This window comes from Lepidochelys kempii, chromosome 7 (genome assembly GCF_965140265.1).
Source record: "Lepidochelys kempii isolate rLepKem1 chromosome 7, rLepKem1.hap2, whole genome shotgun sequence".
Taxonomy (NCBI): Eukaryota; Metazoa; Chordata; order Testudines; family Cheloniidae; genus Lepidochelys; species Lepidochelys kempii.
This window is the reverse complement of record NC_133262.1, coordinates 67,796,151-67,812,860: the sequence shown is the minus strand read 5'-3', so window position 1 is coordinate 67,812,860 and position 16,710 is coordinate 67,796,151. Positions and strand designations below refer to the sequence as shown.

General features: G+C 40.8%; 1 protein-coding gene across 1 annotated transcript in view; it reads right to left on the bottom strand.

Annotated features, from left to right (window-relative positions):
- LOC140915320 (L-threonine ammonia-lyase-like) overlaps positions 1 to 14,835 on the bottom strand; it is a 34,633-nt gene extending 19,798 nt beyond the window's left edge. The window contains exons 1-4 of the mRNA XM_073354904.1: positions 14,519 to 14,835; positions 9,353 to 9,469; positions 7,235 to 7,476; positions 712 to 877 (exon numbers count right to left, since the gene is read on the bottom strand). Coding sequence (XP_073211005.1) covers positions 712 to 877; positions 7,235 to 7,476; positions 9,353 to 9,469; positions 14,519 to 14,686 — 693 coding nt within the window. The 5' untranslated portion in view covers positions 14,687 to 14,835. The remainder of the gene's footprint in view (positions 1 to 711; positions 878 to 7,234; positions 7,477 to 9,352; positions 9,470 to 14,518) is intronic.
- Between the last annotated feature and the right edge of the window lie 1,875 nt (positions 14,836 to 16,710).

Genomic DNA, 16,710 nt, shown 5'->3' with positions numbered 1-16,710 from the left:
TTTTATAGCTATTATTCATTTGTGGATGGTTAAAGTCATTCAACCTTGTAATGTTAAGTAACCTTTCCTCATCCAGAAATATGTTGTCTGCTGTATCCCATCACTTACAATTTCAACAGCTGCTAGCTGAAATTTCTACACCAAGAGCCAGAAGGGGTTATTCGGTGTATAATTTGGGATGAATGTTTTATTTTATGGACAAATTTTCACAATAATCCACAGAGATCTCAGTTTTAACCTGAATAGGTTGCTCCTTCCAGGAGTAAAGATTAAGTAATCTCCATACTGCTTTGGGGATCTATCTAGTTCGAGGTCTTTCAAATAACAATTCTACAGTGTCCTAAAACTTGGAGGCAACTCTAGACTTTAAATAAGATCACACAGGTTTCAAACAAGCTAAATAGACATTCCTAAATCCATTAAACAGCCCCAAAACAGGTCAGTTAAAACTTTACATGTAGAGAGTTTGGTCTTATTTGCTTTGAGAAAGGGTTCCTACATAGTTAACAAAACGCCAAATAATTAACCAAGAAACAAAGCAGGCTGCCCAAATTCTAAAATAGAGTATGACTATGGGAACCAATGACCTCGGTCTATAGTGTACACAGACTCATTCCCAGTACCTTAGTAGAATACAGCACCTGTCTGAAGCCTGAGAGATAGGAGGATAAACCTCTCCGAATACACAACTGAAAGTTGAAAAGAACGTACAATCACAGCAATATGTGGGTTGAGATGTTTGAGGGCAGCAGCTGATCCTGCCAGCAATCCACAGTGGCCTCCTGCAGGGAAAATCACTGCATCCAGCTTTGGCACTTGTTCATGTATCTCCAATCCCATGGTACCCAGCCCTGACAGGTATATAGCACTGTCCTCCCTGGGGGGAAAGAAAACACCAAGTCATTGCAGAGTTGGGACTTGTTAACAGTTCACTAGTGTAAAGCTATAGTTTATCAGGAAAACTGCATACGGAAATAGAGTTAGAGTTTCCAGGAGGCACTGCAACTACTTACTACTACTGATCAGATCCTCACATAAATTGCAGCTATAGACATTGCTGCAATGACCCTTAGTAATCCTGACACTTTCTAAAACAACATTACATTGAAAGACAACATGGAGCAAAATAATCCCATGAGAAGAAACAGACACAAGATCAGCAGTTTCAGCCAGGTCAGCAAATGTTTCAAGATCTCTAAGCCACTTTACTGTGTGCAATCCATCTGAGCATGACGGGGTGATGGATTTCATCCAGGTGAGTCAGGATTAAAGTGACAAGCAGGGCTTTGCTAAATGAATGAGCTGAACTTTCTGCCCCTAGAAAGCCCATCCTGCTAGCTCTCAGGCTACTATAATTATGATCAGGTGAATTCTCTATTGGCGTCGCTGTCAGATATTTAAATTGCTGGAAAGGAGAGGACTTCCTTCCTCTGCAGCGTGGGGCACGGGCCACTTGCTGGAGGATTCTCTGCACCTTGAAGTCTTTAAACTACGATTTGAGGACTTCAGTAGCACAGACATAAGTTAGGGGGTTGTTACAGGAGTGGGTGGGTGAGATTCCGTGGCCTGCGTTGTGCAGGAGGTCAGACTAAACGATCATAATGGTCCCTTCTGACCTTAAAGTCTACGATTCTATGACTCCCATTTCTGTTGCTATAACTTCCTTAAGCTGCATGAGTTCTAATATCCTTCAGTCGAAACTGTAAGTAATAAGAAGGAATCTAGTGTAGGTATAGCGAACTCTGTTCACTTGAGTGTGATTTAGTGCTCACAATAGTGGGAATTTACAGGAAAGGGAAGCAATGTGTTTACGTAGTCACATAGATACAGACCAGCCCAGTGGAGCACAAATCTTTCCACAATCCAGGGCCTTACCACCATCTTGGAAGACCACCCTGAAGGATAAGAGGAGGATTTAATCTGCCTAAGTATTCATTAGAAAAACACTTACAGCTACAGTTTAATGAACATATTAACAGTACACACAGCCAGCAAGGTATAACAAAAGACTGTTGTAACTTCAGAGATGGCTGATTTAGAACCATTTTAATTGAACCTGCAGAATGATTCTAATGACAAATTAATCAAAAACTGTAAGACTCTTGAGTACTTGTGTGTGTTCTACATACTCCGACATCAATAAACCAAGCAGAGTTACTGTACCAGTGATTTCATTTTTTACATTCCACCAACATATTCATTCCTTAATTTTATCTTCAGTGCAAGGGTCTGTGTTTATTCATTAATTATTTGTATCATAGTAGCACCTAGAGGTTACAACAGAGCTCAGGGCCCCAGTGTGCTTGCTGCTTTACCTACACAGTGAAAGACAGTTCCCTGCCCTGAACAATTTACAAAATTAATCAACAAGATGGGGGCGGGGGGAGGGGAGGAATCAATATTATCCTGGTTTTACAGATGAGGCAGAGAGAGATTAACCAACTTGTTCATGGTCACACATGAAGTCTGTGGAGGAGCTGGGAACTGAACCCCAATCCAGGGCCATAACCCAAAGACGATCCCTTCCCCTTTATGTAGGATTGTTTTACAAGTAAAGCAAGATCAAAATATCACTGGCACTTTGAAAAATTCAACTGGGCTATTAGACTACCCCCAACCAAGAATACATTTTTTTTTATAGTTACCCTGGCAATCTACATGTTGAAGTTCATGAGGACTTGCAAAGGTGAATGTGGACCTGGAAGATTCAATGTACATATAAAGCTGCTTTAAAAATGCAAAGCTGTATCAAATGCCAGATTGCCTCTCATACGGCATGATCGACATTCCTATTAGCAGCTTGGACAGGCATTTTAGAAAGTCACTCATTCCTTGCTAACATTTAGAAAGGACTCCAATCCAAGCCTCCTACATTAATGTTTAACACTTTCATTTGTAGTGAAACGAATTCATTAGTGTTTTTTTACCTTTACATGCTTAGATATAAAGGCAAATATGAGCAGCACTTTCACTTCCCTCTTTATACATAAACAGTAATTTAACAGAACACAAATCCCACATTTGGATGCTAAAATTAGCACTTGTGATGTAAAATTAGCTATTTGATGATTGTCTATTTACCTCCAAAATGTAGGATTTGAATGCCCTGTTAGATGCCAGTGTTTAAAATAGGCTCCCCACCTCAGGCATTCGATTATAATTTTTGCATGGCATAGTTTTGTACATATCCTTCACAGCTCCTGGTGCCAGATCCTCAAAGGTATTTAGGCTCCTAACTTACACGGATTTTCTTGTGCAGACATAGCTCTAGAAATATTTAACTCTGTGTACTACTAGATATGCTTCCTGAGGTCGCAAGTTCATCAGATCTCAAGTGACTTAAGGTCCCATCTGGTCAGTACTTGGATGTGGAGTTATACAAGAAACCCAGGACACTCAAAGAAGGAATGCTTGCAATTCTTCTCCCTCCAATCCACAAATGAATCCATGCTTCAGCATTGTTCTGGAGTCACTGTGCTATTGTATGTGTTTTCTTTCAGGAGAAATGTAAAGCTGATGTCCTGAAGACTTGTGGCTATTAAAGATCCCCTGCCACTAGTATGGCATTAATGTGGACATCATGACTGAATTCCAACTTGTAATTACTTACTGCTACCTAGAATTTCACAGGCAGTTTTATCTGAATATAAAGTTTTGTTTTCCCATCTAAAGTCTCTCCTGTTGGTTTTACTGACACAGAATAGCACCTCATTTGCACTCTGGAGGTGGAAGAGTAGTGAGCTTGACACCAACACTTCCAACTGAGAGAGTTTGCTTAGTAATTGTCAACAAGGATCATAACTTAGAGAATGGTCAGATGATATCCATAGCAGAGGAAGAAGGATAGTTTGTTGGTTAAGTCACTGGACAGAGACTTTGGAGATCCGAGTACCTACATAAGCTGCCTGTCACAGCCACAGTTGTGACCAGCATAGGCATTTGAACTAGAGTCTTCTTGGTTTAAGTGGAAGGCAACTACTGGCAGGAGACCACTCACTTCTGAGATTTACTTGACCTTAGTCTCGCAAGGTCCAGGTATGTTAATGTCCTTGTCACACTCTTTTCATATTTTTTCAATAAAGTGTGTGGATGATAGGGTATAGCTAGTGTGTGATGAGTACATCCACATGCGTAGTTTTTAATGGGATTGTAATTGCTATTTGGAAAGGCATTATTATGATTTTTAACAGTTTGGACTCAGAGCCTCAGGCACTTCAAGTGGGTTACAAATCCAAAGTAGAAGAATCAAATCTTGTGGGGGGTTTTGAGGTTTTTATTTTGGGTATTTTTGCACAATTGCTTACAAAAAAAACTTCCAAATATTATAAAACAAATATATTACAAAACCATGAAACAAATACTCCTGGCTCTCCATACAGAGCCTAACTTTCCAAAACACAAGTTACTCCCCAGGAAAACTGGGACAGGTGGGGTTGAAACTTCTGACACACACGCTCGGGAGCTCAAGAGGATGAGAAGCAGGGATGTCTCCTGTGAGTGTCCATTATTCAGGAATGCTGTTCAAAACTGCACCCAAAACAGCATGAGTCAGACATCCCTTTAGGGCACGGCTTTGTGTTTTCTTTTTAGTTTTGGTGTCTGAGTGATGTTTGTACGTGGAATTAGGTTTTTGATCACACAGAGTAATAGACCAGATGCCTTTGCTTTATTATAGTTGAGTTTTGAATTAGCCAAGGTGCTTAAAAGCCACATGGTGGAAGCATCTATATATTGTAATTGATATTTATAGTAATCAATTATAATTGCAACTTCTAAAAAAATTATCACAAGCATAATCTGTTGACAGCAGAGATATTTCAACCTGGGAAGATGCTTGTCTCAACGTTGCCAGATTTATAAACCGAGCTGAGACCATGATGTAAAAAACCCCATCAACGTTAGTTGTTATACATGATATGATATTCCAATGAAACAAAAACTTCTCACTGGTAAAAGTGGCATCCAGTCAAAACACAGGTCAAAATTAGTGAGAACAGGAGGAAAATGGATGAGTGGGGATTTAATACCTAAGGCTGTGATTTTCAAAGGAACCTAAGGAAATTTTAAATTCATTGTGGTTTGGGACATTTAACTCCCTTAGACTTCTTTGAAAGTTCTGACCTAAGACTATATATTCCATCTCGAGTTCATACATGGAACTCCTGCTGCCCTAATTAACTCTAGTCTACAGCGAGTGACATATTGTGAACTGAAAAGCTAGGATTTTCTGTAAATCTGTTCCAAAAATCAAACTAGAAATGGATGAATCAATTAGGAAAGACTTAAGTACCTGTTTCTTCCATCTATTTTACCATGTTGATTCTAAAACAATAACTCCTTACATTTTTTTGCATATATTCTCCCATTTTAAAACAATGTCCCCTAGATCTGGCCTTTCCAATGTCCTCAGACAGATAATCATGCCTAATTTTTTAATAATCCTTAGCTAGTTTAATACTTCAGTCATGTCACCACTTAATCGCCTTCTCTCGAGGCAGAGTCCCAGTTTTGTCAATCACTCCTCATATGCAAGACTCTCCATTCCATTAATTTCTCCTTGCCTTACACTGTATTCTGTCCATTGCAACCAAGAAAGGGACCAAAATTAAATACTACTTCATAAAATATCAGCACAATAAGAGTAGACTTATAGAATATGCCCCTCTTGACACAAGCCAATATTTTATTAGCCTTCTGCGCTTGTGCACACGAGATTGAGAATTTAACAGATGTGTCTAGCAAGATATCTAGATCTTTTTCCTCTTCCTAATTCAATGCCACGTATATGGCACTTAGCTTTGTCTGTCAAAACTCATCTCTTTGCCCTTAGACACATTTGATTTCATATTTCAGCTCTGACCCCATATACCCAACCAAGATCTTTCTGTAAAACAGATGCATCCTTCTGAGTTTTAACCATTCCCTCTCTTTCAGTATTACCTACATGTTATGATCCCAAGTGGGGAAGTTTCTTCCTAATACATGTTAGACAGTAGTTAGCAAGAGAGATTATACTCTTTTTTTTTTTTTAAAAGTGTCCCCACCCAAGCAGTGATCCAAGCTAACATGGCCACTGCTCTGCACCTACCCTCACGTTACAGGGTACAAGACCTGGAGTTCTACTTGCACAAGCCTGCTCAGTGGGAAGCAGAGGGGTAAAAAGCATTTTTGTTAGTCATCTCCTACCCAGATTTCATTGGTTGGCATCTATAGCCAGCCTGTTGCTCTTCCTGTCCAATCCTTAAAAGACTCTTCTTCTTCTTCTGTCTGTTGTGGCTGCAGTTTCTCCACAGAGTGTGCAATGCAGGACTTGTTGCTAATAGCTCCTGCTGACTAGTGAACACCTGGTTGGCTCTGGCATCTCCTTGGCCTGATGCCCAAGTAACTAGTTGCTTCTTTTCCTGAACTAGGTGGCAAGCTGTGGTTGGAAGGCTTCTTTGCCTTGGCCTGTTCTCCCTTGTTACTGCTCCCAAGCCACTGTTACTCAGACAGGCCCCAGACAGGTGGCTACAGCATTGTCCAGCAGTCTGAGTCTATAGCCATGGGGAGGTTGATGGATCATACTCTAAGATCCCTCTCTATGGTTAGTGTCCTCCAGGCTATGTCTCTATAGACAGAGGTGCAGCCTCGTGAGCTTTTGCAGCTTTCCGACTTGTAAGAGTGAAGCTTCTAGTGAGGAGCAGTGCAAAAAGTGGCCAAAAAGAGGAATCACCTGGCCAGTCTGGGAGATTTAATAGGTCTGAAATATGCAGAGAAACCATTTAGGTTTCCCGCCATTTCTAAGGACTGCTCCCATGATGAAAGATCTGCAGGATTGTGCTTTAATAGGAGCTCTTCCACCATTTTAATATTAAATGGTTAGATCTGCATCACCATATTCATGCGGTCCATCTAAAATATTTCTATGCAGCAAGAGGAGGAAAATAGGGGGTGAAACATCACTTCAAGTTTTGCTCTGAACCAGTATAAAAGCTCAATGTAAATTCCAACCAAAGCCACTAAATTTGCCTCATTTAGAGAGGAAACCATTCAAGAGTGCCAGTGATCATGGGCTCACCAGAAAAATGAAAATATGTCAGTCCAGACTCTCAGGAAGTCTGTCCCAGGCTCACAGGAAACTCAGTGTAACTTTTGGTGCGCAAGGGTCAAGCTTTACGGTTGTAATAAAATACGGCACCAAATGGGTTTTGCAAAGCTGAAGATTATAAACAATTATCTGATAAAACTTACTTACTCTTCGAGGTATAGATAGCCATTCTCTTGGGCCAGCCTCCTTGCGTGGATCTGGGAATCCTTGGCTGAAGTGCCATAAGCGATCACCATGGCACCATACTCACGGCACATTTTCACTCTGGCTGGCGAAGTGCTGGTAGACATGATGACAAATACTGGAATGCGGAGTTCTGAGGCATGGTATGCTACTGCCATGGAAAAGTTACTGTCAGAAGCCACTATCACACCCTTTCTCTGCTGCTCCTGCAAAACACATTTGCTTCTAGATCACACAGTGTCACAGAAAATGTCATATAAGCATGCAAAGATTAATGGTGGATGATTTCAACTGTCCTGTGATAGCCTTTTTAAAGTCTTCTTCCCCAGTGTGACATTATCAAGATATGGCACAGATATACAGCATATGCATCTCCGGGTGATCGAATGGCTTAAAACACAGGACTAGGAATCAGGAACTTTTGAGTTTGAATCCGAGTTCTAACATTCCCTGGGCCCAATCCTTCTCCCATTGAAATCACAGCCAAACTCAGAATGGTTTTAATAGATACAAGATCTAGTCCCCATCTCTGCCCTTGGGAAAATCACTTGACCTTTCTGCCTCACTTTCCCCCTATGTAACATAATGATGCAGAGTGGCTGTAAAAATCAATACTTCTAAAGTGCCCTATCTAAGCTAAATATTATTTCTTCTACAGATAGGTAACACATCTTATACAACAAGGGGAATAAAACCAATATTCAAGTACTGCTGGAATTCTCTCCAAAACCATTCACTAATCCAGGTTCTTCTCTCAGAATCCACACATAATTTGCGATTTCAACATTTTTTTTTCAGTCTACTAGTATATAATATGCATCAAGATCAACGCATTCAAACACCACGAATAAGCTCTAAAATCTACATGTGTCAAGGTTCCTTCCCCACTCGGAATGCTAGGGTACAGATGTGGGGACCTGCATGAAAAACCTCCTAAGCTTATCTTTACCAGCTTAGGTCAAAACTTCCCCAAGGTACAAAATATTCCACCCTTTGTCCTTGGATTGGTCGCTACCACCACCAAACAAATACTGGTTACTGGGGAAGAGCTGTCTGGAAACGTCTTTCCCCCCCAAATACTTCCCAAAACCTTGCACCCCACTCCCTGGACAAGGTTTGGTAAAAAGCCTCACCAATTTGCCTAGGTAACTACAGACCCAGACCCTTGGATCTTAAGAACAATGAACAATCCTCCCAACACTTGCACCCCCCCCCCCCACTTTCCTGGGAAATGTTGGATAAAAAGCCTCACCAATTTGCATAGGTGACCACAGACCCAAACCCTTGGATGTGAGAACAATGAAAAAGCATTCAGTTTTCTTACAAGAAGACTTTTAATAGAAATAGAAGTAAAGAAATCACCTCTGTAAAATCAGGATGGTAGATACCTTACAGGATAATTAGATTCAAAATATAGAGAACCCCTCTAGGCAAAACCTTAAGTTACAAAAAAGATACACAGACAGAAATAGTTATTCTATTCAGCACAATTCTTTTCTCAGCCATTTAAAGAAATCATAATCTAACACATACCTAGCTAGATTACTTACTAAAAGTTCTAAGACTCCATTCCTGGTCTATCCCCGACAAAGACAGACTATAGACAGACCCACAGACCCTTTGTTTCTCTCCCTCCTCCCAGCTTTTGAAAGTATCTTGTCTCCTCATTGGTCATTTTGGTCAGGTGCCAGCGAGGTTACCTTTAGCTTCTTAACCCTTTACAGGTGAGAGGAGCTTTCCCCTGGCCAGGAGGGATTTCCAAGGGGTTTACCCTTCCCTATATCTATGACAACATGCTACAAACTTCTCCTTCAATTATTCCCATAAATGGTCATTAAAAAAAGCCTGTTGATTTGTCAAATATAAAGATATAAGTACAATGTTTTCATGAATTTATTCACAGGCATGTCTAGGCTGCGCAACCCAGCAGTATCTGAATACTAAATGAGGAAATACAGCAAGCCAGGGAGGGTTTACAAATAATAGAATCACCTTTAATTTAATAGCATGAAGTTGCCCGAGATTAAGCATGTTTAATTTTTTTTTTTTTTGTTCTTTATAGGCTTGGATAATTTGGCATACCTGCTGTAGAGATGTCAGCAGGTAAAGCACACCTCGCTCCTTCACAGATCCTGTGTACTGAAGGAACTCTTTCTTTAGATAGATATCCATTCCATATTGCTTTGAAAGTCTAGAATACTAAAACAGAGGAACATGATTATGTTGCTGCGGTATTTTACATGCCTACCTTCCAAGTCAGTCTTTCACTTGCTTTACCACAGCACAATCATTAGTCAGTTCCAGCAAAATATAAGTATTATATATTGCCATTAAGAATACATGATGGTCCAGTGTAATTTCCAAGATTCGTGGGAGTTATGTAGATCATCCCAAACAACTGTCCATAAAACATTTACACTGCACCATTATGTATCTGTATATGCCACATATTTTACAGCAAAAAATAACTGAGGTGTTTTAGAGTAATACTTAAAAGAAGGTTCTAAGTTTTATTTTTCACTTCCTTCCTTGAATGGAGCCACCTTACCTTAATACCACACGGGCATCATCTCTCACATGGATATGGATACCTCATGCAAGTTTGCGTTTTTTTAATATTACTTTTTTATATACACATCACTACATGAACAAAACTGCTTCTCTTGCCACCGAAATGCAGTCCTCTGGTATGAATGTGACAGTTATATAAACAACATACAGCAACTTTATGAAACAAGGACCTGGATTTCCACCAACTTAAGATGGGCGTAAGGACTATGGGTTTGCAGGATCAGGCCCTAATTTAGGACAGCAAATGAAGAGGGGTTGTGTTATTTTAAATATATAGCTGGACGATATATATTAAGTCTCTCAGTCAAAATTGGCAACCCTATGTGCAATGGGGCCCTGTTCTCAGCTAGGGCCTCCAGTTACTACTGTAACACAACAGCATGCACGTCAAGAACCAAAGCAATCACACGAACTTATTGCTACAACCCTTTACATCTGCATGCACACTCACTTTCAAAGTTGGTATCTTTATGGAAGATGGTTCAATTGACTGGAGAGATGCTGAAGCATGTTATATTCTATCCTTCACATCATATTATGCTTAAAAGCCTCAACAATTTCCCTCAGGCCCTGAAAATATAGCTAGAAAATATATCTCTAATGACCTCTCCTTAAGTGGTACTTTGGAGAAGACATTCATTGGTGTATAACATGATGGAGTGACGGTGCCCCATGGAAATATGCTTATGAATATATGACATAACTGGAATATGTTTTATGCTACATATGCCCTGTAACATATCTATGTAAAGGTTATGATCTACTGAATCTAATAATCCTATTTGTATGCATGTATCATTTTTGTACTCAAACTTATGAATACTGGCTTGTTTTCTAAACAGCCTGAGTAGAGCATTTGGTCAGCTTCTTGAGAAAGGAATGTGCAAATTAGGTGCCCAGTCAAGAAACACTTAAAGGACAACGAATCTTGTAAGGCTCCAATCCACGTAAGAAGTCTACCTGAGGACATTCAAGGAAGCATGTGAACCATGGCTGCCACCTATTAGTTCTGAGTCATGCATGGACAGGTGACTTGCCCATGTGACTCCAAAACTCCATCTTGGAGCTGGACTTTGCATAGGAGAGAGGAGGGGGTCTTCACCCACACAAGAAAGTCTATTTAAGCCTGTGGAAGACCCCTCCATTTGGTCTTCAGCTGGCTAAGGAGATAGCCTCTCCACCCCCAAGGGTACCTAAAAGAAACTGGAACAAAGGACAGTAACTGCAGGGGGTGTGAGTGCTTGCTGGACCCAGACTAGAAGGAGACTAGTCTGTAAAAGGAAGCTTACTGGGTGAGGTTTTTATCTGTATTCAGTTTTCTTAGACATAGACTTGCGTGTTCTATTTTATTTTGCTTGGTAATTCACTTTGCTCTGTCTGTTATTACTTGGAACCACTTAAATCTTACTTTCTGTATTTAATAAAAATCACTTTTTAATTATTTATTTAATTAACTTTATTAATTAACCAAGAGTATGTATTAATACCTGGGGGGGGGGCAAACAGCTGTGCATCTCTCTCTCTCAGTGTTATAGAGGGCGAACAATTTATGAGTTTACCCTGTATAAGCTTTATACAGGGTAAAACAGATTTATTTGGGGTTTGGACCCCATTGGGAGTTGGGCATCTGAGTGTTAAAGACAGGAACACTTCTTTTGTTGCTTTCAGTTAAGTCTGCCACTTTGGGGCACATGGTTCAGACCCTGGTCTGTGTTGGAGCAGACGGGCATGTCTAGCTCAACAAGACAGGGTGCTGGAGTCCCAAACTGGCAGGGAAAGCAGGAGCAGTAGTAATCTTGGCACATCAAGTGGCAGCCCTATGGGGTTTCTGTGATCCAACACGTCACAGATGGGTTTGCCTTTTTCAATTTGGCCCAAACAGAAAACATGTTTAAAACACATTGCAGGCAATTAGATTGCCCAGGGGATTGGTAATAAGATGCAGAACCTTTCGCTTCTGTGTTTCTGGCTCCAGTCTATCCAATGCTAGCAATGATGAAGTCACTGCCACCTGGAGGCTGGCAGATGAGTTGTAATGAAACCACTCCCCCCGCTCCCAAGTTCATGCACCAGTACACTTCCTTGTGCACAGGTATCCATATCATGTGGAACACTACCACACTGGCAGTGTCTGTGGAGAGGCAAAGGATGAGGGAAGACTCCAATTTACAGATGATCTCACTAAGTGGGCAGTCTCTTGATAGCACTGTGAAGCTTGCTCTACAGTCACTTTTGCTGAATCTGTCTGGTTCCTCATGGCTTCCCACCCTTTTGGAGTCCGAGTAGGGTGACCATATTTCCCAAAGGGAAAATGGGACACCACATGGGGCTAGCCTGAGTTGCTCACCCAAGCCCCCCTCCCTGGGCAGGGCTGGCCAGAGCCGCTCATCCAAGCCCTTCCTGCCCCCTCTGTGGCACAGGGCTGGCATCACTGATTGCCCGAGTCCTGCCTACCTCCCACCTGAGCCATGCCCCCTTCATGAGGTCGGCATCACTGCTTGCCAGAGCTCTGCCTGCCCCCTACCCAAGCCCTGCTTCCCCACCTTGCATGGGGCTGGCATCACCACACACACACACGTTCCTCCACACCCCACTTTGACAGAAGTGGGCATTTGCCCCATTTGCTCTTGCCAACTGATCAAAAAGGGACTGTCCCAGGCAAAATGGGACATATGGTCACCCTAAGTCTGAGCAGTAGCATTTTCCACAGAGGTAAATGATTGTGTGAGGTGCATGGAAGTGAGAGCCCAGGCTATCAGTGCACAAGGAGTCAGTGCAGCATTTAAATAGAACTTGCCATTTAATATATTCTTCCACAGTTTTACTTCATTAGTCACTGGTGCCTTTTTCATTCTTTTTTTCTGTCCTAACCCCCCTCAGTTATGCTCAAGTCTGGACTTTATAAAGAATGGTGCTTACATAAAACCTGTAGCTTGCCAGAACTTTTAAGGCATCTGTGTTCTGTGGATTCCTGTGACTTAAGCTGTATTTTGGAGAGGTTATATTAAGCAAAACAAATGTTAAAAGCCATAGAGATTTTTATAACTAGCCAAAATCAGTGAGGAAATGGTAAATTATTTACATGTTACATACCCAGCACAAAAAAAAAAAAAAAGTTAACTCAGTTCTAGTGTTTTCCTTAATGCAGTTGTAAATCTGACAGATAAATACCAGCTCAAGTCGTTGAGCATAATGAAACATACAGAATCCATACACCCAGCTCACTGGCTCCAGTACAGATGCTTATCTACTCTTCCTGGAATATTCACTGCACATAAACAAAAACTTGACATGTCAGCACCAGTGTTCAATTAGGCACAGAATCTAAATGGCCCAGACAGAGAAAAAATGGAATAGAGTTCTCAACAGTACAGATAGGGAATACCATGCAAATCAACCAGTTTGCCTCTACCTTACACCATTCCAGCTAATACCTGATCTACCCAGTTGTTTGTACCTCTGCAGAGATGAGGTCTCCCTCACTTCCATTGAGTCCACTCTACTGCCCACTTGCATACAAAGTGTTAGAAAACTTTAGCTGTGGGCATCATGCCACTGCTCTGTCTAAAAGACAGACAGACAAGACAGGACACAATGGGAGACTCAGGGAAAAAAGGTGGCTTAAAAAATTTCTCTGTTTTAAAAAAATAAATCTACTTTTCCTACTATCTTTCTCTCCACCGTGAGGCAGTGTGGAATGGTTAGGAGAAAAATAAGGGGGTGAATTGTGTTCCCTCATGTTATTTCAGTCGTTGGACAGTAGAAATAGTGAAGACCAACCTGATTCTTACTTTGTTGTGGCTTAAAGGAAAAAATCAGACCAAAGCAGAAAACACATGGAAAACAGAGAGCTAGCAAACCTGAACTATGCAGGCTTATTCAAGTTTACCTAGGGAGCAAGATATTTGGGCTCCTGAGGACCCAATATACACAACCCTATGGAAAAGGCATATGCATCTTGTGCTCCATACCTCCCCTGCTCGCTGCCTGCTACTTACAGAATTTAACCCTGCAAGTTTAGAACCACGTTTGTTTTACAGATCCCATGATGTTCAGTCCCCATTTGGATCGCTGTCTCCAACACACAGTGCATGCTGGGTTGTTACGCTGGAGCCATCACCTCAACCCCAGAATACCTGACTTTTGCTTCAGCCATATAATGGGTCAGATAAGCGCTTTATAAAGGATGTGGCAAAGTTTTACATAATTTCCATTGGTATATTGGTTCTTAATCATTTTATTTTTTAAACAGATTACACAGTCATCTGCCACCAAATTTAAATCTGAGGCTCTGCTGAAGAAAGGCTGCCTGTGAAGTGGAGAGTTTATGTGCTTGAAGAGCTGACATAGCCTTCAGTACAATATTGCTGAAAGGGACAACAATACACAGGTTACTGCTGCAGAAGTGAGAAGATACTTGTGGCAAGCGTTTTCAACTAGGTGCATAATGAAATAGTATCCTTCATTCTACAGGTCACTGTAACCAATTGAGAATTCAGGATGGTGAAAAAAACAGAATTAAAAATTAAACATTGGCTGATGTCAGCTACTCTGTTGGAAGGATCATCCTCCTATAGAGATTCATCTTCTGCTATTAATGCATGTCCCCCGATCATTTCTGATTAACTCCCATAAGAAGAGAGAGATTCAGAGAACAAAGCATTGTAAATACCATACCATGCAGGGGGTTTTCTGGACACCACTCTGGATTTTGAAAGCTGCAGCACTAATATCTTCAAATCGAATCAGCTTATTGTAGGTTGGCTGGCTGCTTCTACTGTTTGGCTGAGTGACTGGGTCAAGGGCATCTCTGAGCAATTCCTCGTTGTGGCTCACTATCTTCATTTCCCAAGTCTTCACGTCCCCATTCAGGTAGTCCTCCTCCCCAAAATCTTTCAGTCTCTCGGGGTTGATGGATGGTGGCCGCTGCCCAACATGGCCATTTCTAATCGGCCCCTCCTTACAGCAATGATGTTCGTAAGGTGTTGGGGCATCTTGTTTTTTCACTTTCCGGTCACTCCTAAGAAAGAATGAGAAATCATCTTGTGAGAAAGCAATGAAAGTCTGTATGATTAAAAGATTGACATCTATTGTTTAAGAAGGACACCACGCCTCATCTTCTCTTTCACTCGCATGCCTCAGACAGACAAAAATTAAGTTATTAATGGACTATCATGTTCCTTGTAGATAGAGAGCCCACGCAGCTAGCCAGCTGGCACAGTAGCCCACAGATACCTGGGCACATGAATAAACCAAGGAATTATCATTCCCTTGCTAATGGGGATGTACCTGTGCACCATATGGAGCTAGATTTTCATGAGTGCTCAGCACCAATAGCTCTAATTTGTTCAGTGGTTGCTGAAAAATCTGGTCCTGTGTTTGCAGCACTACTGAAGTCTGGAAAAAGACAAATGGCTGTGACACAGCACTCCCTTAAAGCTCATAATAGCAGTAACAGGTGTGATTATATCATACGCATCAGGTGGCTGCTTCTCTGCTCTTAGATACTTGCAAAGTATGCAGTTAGCAGCCATTATCTGGCATGTGATGGGGATGGGCTGACTGCAACAAGAGCTAATAATTATGCTCTACTATGAAGCCAAAGGACGACAGCTCCTAAGCCCCAATTTAAAACATTCTGTACATGGATAAACACTTGAAAAGAGGGGAGAAATAAAGAGAATTCACCCTTTGGGACCAATCAGAAAAAAGAAGAAAAAAAGGATGACAACTAAAAAATGCTAACACCGTACACAGGCATAGGTTGTGCCAGTGGATCTCCAGTCTCTTATTAGCTTCTCTGAGAGATATGCACATAATGCACAAGTGTAGCTACCTGAATTCATTCATTCATTCCTAAATATTTTTAAAAAATAAGTAAATTAGCAAGTCATCAAATCAGTCTTACAAGCAGTTAACCAAACCACCAAACAACCTATGCCGATGTGTAGAGCCAAATTGAGCATTCATTTTCACCGGTAATACCCATGGATTTCAAAGCAGTTTCATAAGCAGAATCTGACTTAGTCCCAGGATAGGGACTATACTTTAAACTAAACTATACTTTATTGCCAACATTAAAATAAAACCCTCACTTAAAAATATGAGGGGGGTGGGGAAGTATACATTTAAAATATTAAAAATTAGTGACCTTGGTACCAGTGATCATGATCTGGTTACGTTTATTTTGTGCAAAAAAAATATGGCATCGATCAGTAATAGGGCCACTTTTCCAAAACTTAAAGCAATTGTCAACATAACTGACCAAGAACATAAACTAAAAAAGGTGGGAAGTTTTAACAAAAATTAATGGATGGCCAAAAACCCCACAATTCCAGACATAAAAAAAAAGTTACACTGGGCAAAAAGTTGTCCTAGTTAGAAGAAGATGGGGGAAGTGGCAATAAAACAAAGAATTTACATATAAAGAGGGGAATTAAACAGCAATGAATAAGTGAAAAATTATAGGCAACTGATAAGGGAAGCTAAAAGAATAAGTGAAATATCAGTAGCCAATAGGTTTAAGATAATAAACCAGCATGATTTAAACATTAGGGAAAAAACCCCAAACCTAGGTCAGGTATAGGTCCATTGCTAGATACAGATGGTATAACTGCAAATAGTAATGTAGAAAAAGGTAGAAATGTTTAATAAATATTTCTGTTCTGCATTTGGAACAAAGCTGAAGGATATAGCCATCCTATATGATGCTGTGGATGGAATAGAAAGGAACAAAGGAAGCTGTGAAGCAGCATCTCCTAAAATTCAACATTTTCAGATCAAAAGACCTGGATAACTTACACCCAAGAGTTTAAAGGATTTAGCAGAGTTCTTAACCACTAATGTTAATTTGTAACAAGTCTTGAAAA